The sequence below is a fragment of the Neolamprologus brichardi genome, unplaced genomic scaffold (genome assembly GCF_056152115.1).
Source record: "Neolamprologus brichardi isolate AB-2024 unplaced genomic scaffold, ASM5615211v1 NODE_ptg000031l+_length_7269946_cov_1, whole genome shotgun sequence".
Taxonomy (NCBI): Eukaryota; Metazoa; Chordata; class Actinopteri; order Cichliformes; family Cichlidae; genus Neolamprologus; species Neolamprologus brichardi.
In genome coordinates this window covers 2,154,514-2,168,675 of record NW_028270136.1, presented here as the reverse complement: position 1 = coordinate 2,168,675, position 14,162 = coordinate 2,154,514, and the positions used below count along the sequence as shown (strand labels likewise).

General features: G+C 46.5%; 1 protein-coding gene across 1 annotated transcript in view; it reads right to left on the bottom strand.

The window, feature by feature from the left end:
- LOC148094683 (uncharacterized) overlaps nt 1–13,411 on the bottom strand; it is a 42,807-nt gene extending 29,396 nt beyond the window's left edge. The window contains exons 1-3 of the mRNA XM_087837402.1: nt 12,418–13,411; nt 11,562–11,796; nt 11,105–11,459 (exon numbers count right to left, since the gene is read on the bottom strand). Coding sequence (XP_087693528.1) covers nt 11,105–11,459; nt 11,562–11,796; nt 12,418–13,411 — 1,584 coding nt within the window. The remainder of the gene's footprint in view (nt 1–11,104; nt 11,460–11,561; nt 11,797–12,417) is intronic.
- Nucleotides 13,412–14,162: the final 751 nt, after the last annotated feature.

Sequence of the window (14,162 nt, the reverse complement as noted above, 5' to 3'; positions counted from 1 at the left end):
TTCCCAGAACTCAAAAAAATTAAGGAAACTTGTTGCCTCAAAAATACTAAGTAAAGCTTACTTAAGATGACTGTTAGGACAACTTATTCATTGCAAGTCTGCAGTATTAAGAATAACTTGATATTTCTGACTGTACAATACTAATTGTTTACCTACTGACAAACAGTTCAAGTTCAACTAAATGAAAAAACAATTTGTGGTAACCTGAATATGATTAAAAATAATTAACAACACTTTTTGTAATGATGTTAAGATGAGCCCAACTTTTATTTTCAAACACAACAAAGTATAACAGCCAACATACTGGACACTGTTCTGCTGAACAACAAACAATTATATTGCCATCACGGTTATAATCTTACAATGAAACAAAGTCTCAGATGTAATTATTCTGAAAATAAGTTTAGGCCTACCACAAGTTTGTTTTGTACTTACATTACTTATATAATCAAAATAAAATATATGTTGTTCTGTCACAACTGCAGTCTCATGGATCGAGGTGATCCAAATGTAGGTGCAGAAGAAAGTCTTTAACTTCCCTTAAGTACCACCACCCAACATACAATAATGTCATGAAAGCATCATTTTAAAAAGGGCTATGCAAACATTGCCAATAACTTTTATTCTAATGATGTGCAAAATGATTTTTGGCACAAAACAGATTTTGCTGTTAGAAAACTTGCAGACTTTACTATATGCAGTGTAGACCCTCTAAACTAAGTTTGGGGGATGTGATCTTTCAAGAAATGCAGACCAAACTGTTGTTTGTTTACTTACACAGCATGTCTTGTAGAATTAACTGGAGTCAACAGCAACAGCATAGTGCAGTCATATCTCAAGTCTAATAACAGAAGACCAGTACAGAAACAACTTCCCCAAACCAAAGCACAAATAAAACAATAAGTAAAACAGGCTGATCTAAAGTATGATTAAAGTCCAGCCTGATTAATATAAATGTCACTGACAGTTGCTAATATATTGGAAAACCAAAATACTTACCACTGAGTTGATGTTTTTCTGTCCAACAACAGGAGTGCTGGTCCCGAGCCTCAAAGACGGTAAGAAGCAAGCAGAGGGAGAAAAAACAGAACATTTTTCAGAAACTAATTTGATCCTTAATGGCTGTGCAATCATTGTAACATAGAGTTATGTTGTAAAATAAAGTCTAGATTTGACATTAATAGATGCCACAGATGTTCAAAAGCTGCCACAAAGCATGAAAAAAATGGACGTCTCTGAAAACGTCTGAGCATTTTTGCAAATATGTGATGTCTTGATAAATTGAGCAGATATTTGAACTTTACACAGCTACATTCTCGCCTGAAAATATCTTAAAAGTTTATTTTGTGACCCAGAAAAATTAATAAGTTTTTTTAGCCGCGCTCTTCCGCCATTGCCGCGCTTACAAGTAGCACAGGCTCCGACAACCGTGGCCGACAAATGCCATCCTCCTTTTCCCCAGACTACCCTTTCTGGGTCACAAAATAACCTTTTAAAATATTTTCTTTTTTTTTTTTTTTTTTTTTTTTTTTTTTTTTAACCTGTCCCGTTTGGCTCTTTTGCCATCAGAATTATTGTCTAAAGGCGAAGAAAGATGCCCAACGGATTTTCTTTCCCAAATTGACCATCCCAGCTTTGCCGTAATGGTTCATTTGATTCACCTTTTATTCTTTATTTTATTTTCACTTGCTGAATACGGGACAGACTTGACTGAGGAAAAGAAAAGGGAGAAAGAAAGAGGGAAAGAAAAACAGTTGAGAAGAGGGACGGGGGAGAAGGGCAAAAAACAAAAACCAACAGAATAAGCAGAAAAAAAAAAAAAAAAAAAAAAAATACATATAAATAAAAAATACATATATCGATCACCTGGATCACCTGTTGAGAAAGAAAAAAGAAAACAAGCAGAAGAAAACGAGAGTAATAGAATAAACAACATCACAATGATATATGGGAATATGACAGTAAATACTAAATATTAAACATTATTGTGCAGCACGTAAGATCGACAGCACAGTGTGCTTTGAGGTAGGAGCCAAAAAGGGTGTAGTTTGTGTGTGTGATCACCCGTGTGTACACCTGTGAGCATGGACGCGCTTGTTTTCTTAAAAGGTTCCTTCATGTAATGATCTGCTAGAGGGTGTGGGGGGCCACCGCCCCGTCCTCCAGGGCATGAAGCAGGTATGGAGGAAATCAAAACACCAGACATCCAGAGGCCCCCAGAACACAAGAGACCAAGGAAGACCAACAGAGGGGCAGCCGTGCCACTGTCCCAGAAAGAGCTGAGGAGAGTCCCAGATGAGGGGTCTCCCAGCAGCCACGGAGCAGAAGCCAGGGGGGGTTGCAGTGACGTGCCTGTGAGCCCCGCCGGCAGCCAGCTGTGCCTGAGTGACCGAGCCCCAGGCCGAGAGGCCGGGGGCACCCCACCTCCGAAGTGGCCCAAGCGAGCCCCAGGCTCCAGGCCCCGATAAGCAGCCGCCAAGGAGTGAGCCGGTGTGTACCTGGACGCCCACCCCCGGACACAAAGAACCACCAACGCACCGATGTCTGAGGGAGTCCGCCCCCGGCAGGGGAAGTGGTGGGGGGAGATAGGCCTCTAAACCTTGGAGGGCCTGAGATGTCCTCAGAGAGATGGCGTCTGATACCCAACCTGACATATATATACAGACATACAGGCACACACAGATACAAACATCCATTCCCACCCTCATGCTCTCATATGCACTTACTCCACACTCAACCAACGTGGAGACAGACATAAAGAGACGCTGTACACACAATCACACTCCCTAAGCGTACTCTACGAACCGGGTCTAGGTACCCTTGCCCCTGGAGGGGGGAACCGCACCCAGACCCAGGTTGTGTTACCCTTTTCCCTGCGGTGGGGAGAAGCAGACCGCCCCGACTCCGCAGCAGCAGGGAGGCCCCACATTCCGGACCCCAGTCGGACGGCCAACTCCTCCTCCTAGCCCCCCTGCTCCAGCAGGCCGCAGAGAACGAGGGTGAGAGAAGACTCCTAACCTCCCTCCACCCGCTCATTGTAGTGTTGATGTATGTGTGTTCTAAGGTGCATTTAAAACCCAGGAGGGCATGGAGCTACCTGCCAGAGAGCAGCAGGTAAGCGCATAGTCCCTCCTGCTAGCCCTCAATGTCTACGTGTATTTAAAATTGAGAGGTGGGCAACAACGCCAGGGGTGAGGTGTACACCCTGATGGTAATTGAGATTCCATCCGTGTAACGTGCCCACCCCCAAGATCCTATATGTATGTGTAATGAGAGTGTGAGTAATGTGAATGTCTAAGTTGTGGGATAAAATTGAGGCAGAGGCAGCCAGAAGGGGACAGATGGGGGGGTTACCTCCTCTGCACCCTGGTGACACACCCCTACTCCAAGGCCCTGCATGTGTGGGTGGTTGTGGTGGAGCGGGAAGAGGGAGGCAGCTGGAGATGGGGAGGGAAGGAAGGGAGGGGCAAGTGACCCCTCCCTGGGGCCAGCTCCCCCGCTGACCCCAGTAGGCACCCCCATACTCCGCGACCCGCCAGGGAAGGGGGGCCCAGGCCCATCAGAACCGGGGCCCAGAGCAGCGGCGCCGCCCGGCCCCACAGAGCCCGGGGTAGTCCACCCAACCCCACCACAGAGAAAACTGCACCCACCCCATCATCCACTCATCTTCCAGACTACATAAGACAATAGACGCCCAGGCTGAGATCTTCCTCCACCTCTCCTGTATCTCCCCCTCTTGCAGAGAGAGTTCCTGAGAGAGGAAAGCTCCTGCAAGATGTGACAACCCCCCCGCCCACCAGTTGAAGAGCCCCCCAGGTGGCTCGATGCACCGGTGGCACCCTGCGCCAGGGCCGGGCCCCCATACACCCACCCGCCCACAACCCCGGCAACACACCAACCAGGACCCAGGCCCCCGAGGCCCGGCCAGGGCCCCAGGCCAGAGCCGGAGCGCCCCCAGAACCTCACGCCCGTCCCGGACCCACCCAGGGGCAGCCAGGCTACCAGGTCAGTAACCCCCGTCCGTCAGCACAGACCCTCCCCTAGCCCCGCTGCACGTAGCCACGAGGAAACCGCCACCTAAGTGCCAACAGAGCCCCTAATTGGCCATGGCCGCTACCCCGGGCTGAGCCCCCCAAGGAAGATGCTCCCGGGGAACCCCCTGACGCCCTAAGCCTGACCCTACCCCCACACCAATCACAACAGTGAAGGCGAGGCCAAAATATGACCCCCCACCCCCACTAGGTGATGGAGCTGATCAGAGGAGCCCAGAGCGATTGATCTGATGTGGTGGCAGAGGCTGTATCAAGACTAATGTAATCTAATAGATAATTTCTATATTGGTTAGAATTAAGATTGTTTTTATTTTTCCAGTTCATGAGGACTGTTTTCTTGGCTATGCATAGGGCAGTGAAAACCATATGGGCTATATTCTTTTCTGAAGTGACATTATCTAAGCTGCCCAACAAACACACTAAGGGGGAAGTTGGAATGTTACATTTCAGACACTTTGATAAGTCTTCACATATCTCGCGCCAAAACTTCTGAACTGGTGGACAGAACCAAAGAGCGTGGATATAATTCTCCGGTGAATTGGTTTGGCAGTGTGAGCAGTTGTTGGTAGATGCAAAGCCCATCTTGAACATCCGATGACCTGTATAGTGCACTCTATGTAGAATTTTGTATTGAATTAATTGAAGACTGGGATTTCTGATTAGATGAAAGGTTTTTAAGCAAATCTGAGACCAGAAGTTTTGGTCTAAGTTAACTGATAAATCCGCTTCCCATTTTGCAATAGGAAGTGATATTGATTCATCTGTTTTAGAAAGCATTCTGTATATTTTGGATAGTAATTTGGGGGTTTTAAGAGTAAGAAATTGAACCACACTTGGTGGTGTTTGTAGTTCAACTTGACCCGGTTTAAATTTCTTTTTTATTATGGATTTAATTTGTTGATATTCTAAAAATCTTTTCTTGTTGATCCCATATTGTGTAACTAGTCTGTCAAATGAAATAAATTCTGTTCCTTCTAGTATATGTTCTACATATTTGATTCCTTTACCATTCCAATCTGAAAAGTTTATCATATTATTGTTTTGTAATATGTCAGGGTTGTTCCAGATAGGTGTACGTTTGCATGGGAATAATGAAGACTCTGTCAATTTCAGAAACTCCCACCATGCTGTCAGAGAAGAGCTGATGTTGATGCTTTTGAAGCATTCATGTCGTTGGATGTTTGAGCTGATAAATGGTAGATCTGAAATCTCTAGATTATTGCAAAGTGCTTGTTCTGCATCTAGCCAAGGTTCATCTAAGAGGGTATGTTTTAGCCATCCTGAGATAAACTGAAGCCTGTTGGCTAAGAAGTAGTGCTGAAAGTTAGGTAGTTCTAATCCTCCTTTATCCTTGGTCTTTTGTAGTGTTTTTAAGCTTATACGTGGGGGCTTATTTTTCCAAAGGAATTTGGACATATATGAATCTAGAGATCTGAACCAATCTTGCGGCGGTTTAGTTGGGATCATTGAGAATAAATAATTTATTTTTGGTAATACCATCATTTTTATAGCAGCAACCCTTCCCATGAGTGATATGGGTAGACATTTCCATCTAGCCAGATCACCTTCTACTTTCTTTAAAAGTGGGGTATGGTTTAATTTAGTTAGATCTGCAAGCTTGGGAGAAATATTAATACCTAAATATTTTATATTTCCCGATTGCAGTGGAGTAGAAGAGGAATTATGGAAGCAGCAATTAATAGGAAGGACTGTAGATTTTGACCAGTTAATTGAGTAATCTGATATTCTTGCAAAAGAGTTTATCAATTCAATCACCCCAGAGATATTGGTTTGTGAATTTTGGAGAAAGAGTAACACATCATCAGCATAAAGGCTGATTTTATGTTCCACGTTCTTGCATTTTATGCCCTTAATTGCTGAATTCTGTCTAATTGCTGCTGCTAGTGGTTCGATAAAAATTGCAAACAGTGAAGGGGAGAGTGGGCATCCCTGCCTGGTGCCCCTCAGGAGACATAAGCTGGAGGATGTCTGGTCATTTGTTCTGACACAGGCTGTTGGGGAATTATATAATATTTTTAACCAGTTGATGAAAGAAGATCGAAAACCAAATTTGTGTAAAGTTGCAAATAGAAATTTCCAGTTAACTCTGTCAAACGCTTTTTCTGCATCTAAGGAAAATATTGTAGTTTCAAGGTTTTTACTGTATGAGTAATCTATCAAATTAAGTAATCTACGTGTATTTGTTGATGAGTGCCTACCTTTTATGAAACCAGTTTGGTCAGGATGAATTAAGAGGGGGGTTATTTTCTCTAGTCTCTTCGAGAGAGCTTTGCAGATTATTTTGAGGTCTACATTAATAAGGGATATTGGACGATAGCTTGAGGGATATACAGGGTCTTTGCCTGGTTTTAGCAGGAGATTAATGTTTGCAGAATTCATATTTGATGGAAGTCTGCCCTTTTCTTTGATTTCTAACAACGTTCTGTAAAAAACTGGTGCTAGAATCGTCCAGAATTCTTTGTAGAATTCTGCAGGAAAGCCGTCTGGACCTGGAGCCTTATTATTGGACATACTTATCAGGGCTTCCTGGAGTTCACCTGATGTCAGTGGCGAATCCAGTGCCATTGCTTGAGAGTCTAATAATTTTGGGAGAGTTATGTTGTCTAAAAATTGATCAATTTCCTTTTTAGATGGGTTTATTTGTGGTGAATACAACGTTTTATAGAAATCCCTGAAAATGTTGTTTATTTGTTTCGGTTCATATATTGTGTTCCCAGATGAATCTTGAACAGCACATATAGTTGTTTTTTCTTTATTTATTTTTAGCTGGTTTGCTAGAAATTGACCGGATTTATTACTATGTTCATAATTTTGTAAGCGTAGTCTTTGTACTAAGAATTTTGTTTTTTTATCAATTATCTCATTTAATTCTAGTTTTGTTTTGCGTATTTTGTTCAATGTTTCCTGATCTTGGTGGGACGCGTAGGCTTCTTCTAGTGATTTGATGGTTTTTTCTAATTCCTGAATATTTTTGTTTTCTTTTTTCTTTTTATGTGATGAGAAAGAAATTATTTTACCTCTCATCACAGCTTTCCCTGCTTCCCATAAAACAGAAGCTGATGTTCCGGGAGTGTCATTAAAGTCTAAATATGAAGTCCACTCTTTTTTAAAATATTTAATAAAGTCTTCATCTTTAAGCAGTGATGTATTAAATCTCCAGTTTTTACTTGGCATAGTATTATTCTTGTGCATTAGTGTTAAAGATACAGGAGCATGATCGCTGACAGCTATAGGGTGAATCTCAGTGTCTGAAACGTCACTCAGCAGTGAGCTGCTGACCAAAAAATAATCCAGACGAGAGTAGGAGTGATAAACATGTGAAAAAAAAGTATATTCCTTACTGGTGGGGTGAAGGGAGCGCCATGCATCGCAAAGACCAAAGTCGCTCATATACTGTTTGATTATATTTGTGGACTGCCAATTACGCTGAGTTTCTGCTGTATTGAGCCTAACCATTTCTTCATTTAGTCCAAGGTTGAGGTCACCTCCAAGCACAAGTGTGCCATCTAAGTGTTCAGAGAGTGCACTGAAAAAACCGTGAAAGAATGAGGGATCATCAACATTTGGACCATATACACTTACAATACATAGCTTTTTATCAAGTATAGATAGTTTAATGATTAAGAATCTGCCCTCTGGATCTATAACTGTATCGAGTACTGTGAAATTAATTTTTTTATGGATTAAAATTGCTACTCCCCTTTGTCTAGAATTATAACAAGCTGAGAACACATTAGGAAACTCAGGTGTTTTAAGTTCATTCGAACCTCTAAGAGGTCTGTGGGTCTCTTGTAAAAGGACAACATCTGCCTGTAGTTTTTTGAGTTGGTTAAATATTTTTAACCTCTTTTCTCTGGAGCCAGCTCCATTTACATTCCATGTAACGAATCTTAGTGCACCCATAGATGTCTGTACATAACTAGGGGTGTACTCTGTGTGTGTCGCTTAGACAGGTGGAGAGAATACATCACTTGTTCATAAATAAGGAGAGGGAGAGAGAGAAAAAATGTGTGGCGAGATGCTCCCTGAGTCTGACTATGTGTTTGCATATTTACTAATATGAGTATGCTTGGCTTAAGTGTGTGTATCCTGTAGGTCTGTGTGCACTGTCTGACTGATGTAAATGTGCTGCCGTTGAGCGCATGACTGTGCGTGATCGTGCGGTGAGTAAGTGTCGAAATAAATGATGTTGTTTGTGGATGAGTGTGGAAGCAGGTGATCGAAGCAGTGAAAGAAATAAAGAAAGAAACCAAGGACGAGGGTGAGCAGCATAAAAACAAGAGGGGGAAAAGAGAGAAAAAAAGCGAGAAGAGAGAAAAGAAAACGTAAACATTCCAATTAAATCACTGACGGAGAGTGACGGTGTTAATACTGCTATGAAATCACACTTAAGATGCGATTTGATACCGGTAAGTTAAACAGATGTTAATGCAAGTTAGTGTGAGTGGGGAAAGGGTGTAGCGGATTCTTATCTGGTCTGAAGTTAATACAGCCACGGAGTGATGTTGGGGTCGCGGTGGAGCTGTCCGTCCACGTACAGCCGGTCCACAGCGATGACAGCGCGGGAGCCTTTCTGGATGAAGCCGCGTCGAATTGGGAAGAGGACCCTGCGTCGTTCCAAGATCTCTTTGGGGAACTGATCGTTCACGCTGAAGTCCGTTCCTTTTAATTCCCTGCCGCGGCTTTTCACATGTTGCTTTTGTTTGAAGTGGCCGAATTTGGCCACGATAGGACGTGGTCTCCCGGCCGTAGCCCGAATGGGGCCGAGGCGATGCACCCTATCGAAGACGATGTTCTTCACCGTGTCCTCCGGCAGCTTCAGGTGGGTTTTGATGAAGCTTTTTACCATGGTCTCCGCGTCCTCTCCAGCGGCTTCTGGAATACCAGAAAATACTAGATTATCACGCATGCTACGAGCTTGTAGATCAATAACCGTTTGTTTTATTTTTTTATTTTCTCTATTGAGCTGGGTAACATTTTCTGTGAGAGATTTCACCGACTCCCTTAGCGTGGCATTTTCAGCAGCGAGCGTTTCCACTTGCTGCTGGCTGAACTCCAGGGATTCTCGCAAGCATTTAAATTCCCGGTGAAGAATCTCCACCAGGGACAGCCTTGCGTCGAAACTGGACAATCGCTTGTCGATTGACTCCAGTATGTCGGCAATATCTTTGCCGGCTGGCGATGTTGTGCCGGGGGAATCTGCCGGGCGTTGTCTTTTCGACGACGGCGTCTCAGATTTGGCCGGGGAAGCTGCACTCTGGGCCTTCTTCATCACGAGATCCTGAAAGCACTGATCAATATAATCTTGGAGAGCCTCTAAACTCTCCCCGTTGTTCTCCAGGGTGTTTGGAGATTATTTAGACAAATATTGTTAGTTATGAGACAATTGATAAGTGTATTTGGTAATACTGAAGCTTAAAGAAATTTGTTCAAATCTAAACTACCATTTGCTTTAATTTTCCGCCAAAATCTCCGGCGTCTGACGTCAGTTACAACATGAGTCGCTTACCTTCTCTGATTCCGACTGTGCTGCATTCACTTACCCTCCGATCGTACGAAACTCATGCTTCTACTGTTGTTGTTATTGATCTTTTAAAAATATTTTCAGGCGAGAATGTAGCTTTGTAATGCTCAAATATCTACTTAATTTATCAAAATATCACATATTTGCAAAAGTGCTTCCACGTTTTCGGTGAGCTCTGTTATCCACCAGCGCCATAGCTGACCGGGAGGTCAAGGCTTGATCGAGTCCGCGAGCACAGCTAACTCCTGGCGTATTGTTTTCAACCCCCCCTGCTGTCTTTTGCTACTCAGGTTAAACATGATATATATAATTAGTTAGTTAGTTATGGCTATGGATTGAAAATACCCCCCACACCCCACCCCTAATGGCTGCAGCTCCCGAAGATTTTCGTCTGAGCTCTTATCTCACTTTTTTATTTCAAACAATCAACAGAAAATTTCACAGACATATTTTTATGTAAGGTTTTTAAGGCTGTGGTGTTTATTTAAGTAACATGAGCCCAGCCGCTAGCTAGCAAGATTATAAACCTGGTCCTAAACTAAGAGAAGCCACAAAATCAGTTTGAATAAAAGTAAACATTTACTCACCAAGTCAGTGTATCAGGTAAAGATTCACAGCAATGAAAACAATAATATCTTGAGCTGACGCTTTTCCAGGTTTGCTCAACATATTCCATAACAAATGCTGGCACCATGAACTGTTATGTGAAGGCTGTGTGCACGCAGGGGTGGTGACATGAAGGACCCAAAATGCAGACTCACGGAAATCAAAGGTGAACTTAAATACAGCTTTAATGTTAAACTCAAAAAAAGCAACAAAACTGAGTATCCAAAATAAACTTACACAAACAGACTGACAGAACACACAGCTAGATAAACGGTAGATCGCGACAATGACAAACTGAAACACAGGGCTTAAATACATAGAGGGAGCAATCAGGGAATGGACAACAGGAGGGAAACACAGCTGGGGCAAATCAGAACTGACGAGACAAGGAAGCGTAAACTGAACACACTGAGATAAGACAGAGACCTTCAAAGTAAAACAGGAAACACATAACACAGACTGAACAAAAGACATAGACTCACATGCAGGCACTACAACAGAGGGAACAGAGATGTGGGACCAGGGCAGACACAGACACTGACTGGACACGAGGATATAGCAGACAGGGGAGACAGCAACTAAGGATTACACAGAGACAAACCATAAGACATGACTCTAACGAAAACCCAAAGACTAGAAATTATAAATAATATAATAAACTCAAAAACCCTGGGTCAACGACCCAGGCATCCTAACAGTATCCCCCCCTAAAGGGCTGGCTCCCAGACAGCCCAACCCGAAACACCAAAACAAAAAACAACCCAACCAGGGTGGGCGGCGGGGTAACAGGATGGAGGGACCGAAATGAAACAAACACACGGAGCCAGTGACAAAAAATACAGGGAGCAAAAGCCCAAAACAACAGCACTGAGTCCCAGCAACAGTCCAAAAGAAAACAGACCACAAGCCCATGAAAGGCGCAGAGGCCCAGGCAACGGTCTCGAAAAGGTTCAGGGGGGCGGCCCGGAGGCAGGCGGCCCAAGAGCCAAGAGGACAGTTCAGGGGGCCGGCCGGGCAGGAGGCACCGGCGGCGACCGAGCAGGTCAGGAGGCCGGCCGGGCGGGAGGCACCGGCGGCGACCGAGCAGGTCAGGAGGCCGGCCGGGCGGGAGGCACCGGCGGCGACCGAGCAGGTCAGGAGGCCGTCCGGGCGGGAGGCACCGGCGGCGACGTAGGTCAGGGGACCGTCCGTGACGGCAATGATGTCCAGTCATCGGCCCGGAAAGTGGCCGAACAGGCCGGACAGGACGAGCAGGACGTGCAGAACGAGCAGGCCGTGCAGGACGAGCAGGACGTGCAGGCCGGACAGGACCAGACGGCATGGGGACCTCAGGCGCAGACGAAGATAGACGGAGCGAGGCAGGACCAGGCGACGCCGAAGGCGAAGACACGGAGGCAGGACCAGGCGACGCCGAAGGCGAAGACTCGGAGGCAGGACCAGGCGACGCCGAAGGCGAAGACTCGGAGGCAGGACCAGGCGACGCCGAAGGCGAAGACTCGGAGGCTGGACCAGACGAGGGCGAAGACTCGGAGGCTGGACCAGACGAGGGCGAAGACTCGGAGGCTGGACCAGACGAGGGCGAAGACTCGGAGGCTGGACCAGACGCGGCCGAAGACTCGGAGGCTGGACCAGACGCGGCCGAAGACTCGGAGGCTGGACCTGACGAGGGCGGCGCTGCAGGGAACGGCGTGGGAGCTGCAGGTGGTGGCGCTGCAGGCGACGCAGGTCGCTGGATGGGCCCCTCGGACCCTCCAGTGGAGGCAGGTCGCTGGATGGGCCCCTCGGACCCTCCAGCGGAGGCAGGTCGCTGGACGGGCCCCTTGGACCCTCCAGCGGAGGCAGACGGAGGCTGGACGGGCCCCTCGGACCCTCCAGCGGAGGCAGACGAAGGCTGGACGGGCCCCTCGGACCCTCCAGCGGAGGCAGACGGAGGCTGGACGGGCCCCTCGGACCCTCCAGCGGAGGCAGACAAAGGCTGGACGGGCCCCTCGGACCCTCCAGCAGGAACAGGCGGTGGAGGAAATGACTGAGGTGAGAACTGAGCAGGTGACTGAGCTGATAGGTGAGCTAAAGTCTGAGCTACGGAGAGAAGTTTAATATGTATTGACTGTTGTAAAGATTGTAGTAATGGTGGGTAAGGAGGTGGATCAGCAGTAAGCTGAGCTAGTTCCCCTGAGCCTCCAGAACCTGAAGAAAACTGCTGGACGGGCTCACCTGAGCCTCCAGCGAGGTCAGAAACAGGTGCAGGTACCTGCCGGACACCAGCCACTCCCACCCGAGGAGAAGGTACGGGTGCCGGAGCTAACTGGTTCCCGGTCATCCTCACACTGGGAGCCGGGACAGGCACCGTCAATGGCTGGGCAGCTGCTGTCCCCACCCGAGGAGCTGGTATGGGTGCAGCGACAGGCAGAGGCTCAGCCGGCCTGGACACCGGAGCAGGGACCAGCTGGACCTCAGCCTCCCTCACCTGAAGCACTGAAACAGGTGCAGGGGAATGCTGGGCCCGAGCTGCCCTGGGAGCAGGAACACAACAGTGCAAAGGAGCAGGCTCAGCAAACACAGACTCCTCTAAAATGTTTTTTAGCTTCCTACCACCACCACGTCTAACAGTCTTAACAGTTTTCACAGTCTCAGAATTTACAGTGTGCACATGATTGTCTTTTTCCAGCTCAGAGGGAGCAGAATGAAAACAGTCATTATACCTCACCATGGGGAGTGGCTCAGCAGAGACAGAGTGGCGACCGCGTGAGCGTCGCTTTCTCCGGGAAGTGGGAGGTGGCAAACTGGGCTGCGAATCCTCCAAAAGACCGGGCTGCGATGAGGAAGCAGAGAGTTTGTGAAGCTCAGAACGTGGCAGACCCAAAAACAGAGCGAAGGACTGCAGTGGAGTGAGTCTAACGTCCGGCGTCACGTAATCCTTCTTCCTCCGCCGCTTAACCCTCTTGTCGGACTGGTAATCCAGGGGTGGAAGCAGAGGTGTAGCGACTGGAGAGAATGAGCACGTGCTCAATCTGATCACCCGAGGCATAGGCGCCGGCTCGGCCGTAGTCATGGCAGTTTGGAGGCTGCGGGGCCCTCCCCAAGCCAAACGTGAACCATAGAAAGGTGACTCGAGCTCCCGGGCATGCTTAGCCTCCTGCCTCACGCTCTCCTTGAGGAAGGCAGAAGCTGCGGGTTGCCGATACCACACGGAGTCTGCTGGGTCCATGTTATGGTCGCGATCTTCTGTTATGTGAAGGCTGTGTGCACGCAGGGGTGGTGACATGAAGGACCCAAAATGCAGACTCACGGAAATCAAAGGTGAACTTAAATACAGCTTTAATGTTAAACTCAAAAAAAGCAACAAAACTGAGTATCCAAAAATAACTTACACAAACAGACTGACAGAACACACAGCTAGATAAACGGTAGATCGCGACAATGACAAACTGAAACACAGGGCTTAAATACATAGAGGGAGCAATCAGGGAATGGACAACAGGAGGGAAACACAGCTGGGGCAAATCAGAACTGACGAGACAAGGAAGCGTAAACTGAACACACTGAGATAAGACAGAGACCTTCAAAGTAAAACAGGAAACACATAACACAGACTGAACAAAAGACACAGACTCACATGCAGGCACTACAACAGAGGGAACAGAGATGTGGGACCAGCGCAGACACAGACACTGACTGGACACAGGGATATAGCAGACAGGGGAGACAGCAACTAAGGATTACACAGAGACAAACCATAAGACATGACTCTAACGAAAACCCAAAGACTAGAAATTATAAATAATATAATAAACTCAAAAACCCTGGGTCAACGACCCAGGCATCCTAACATGAACAAGCGGACTGATCCAAGAGGGAGGAGGACGGTAGTCACGTGGCATTTTCAAAACACATCTTTCATCCTTCTGCACTGAGAAGCAAAACTTCCATTTTACTTAGTTTTTCTAAGTTAACACAAC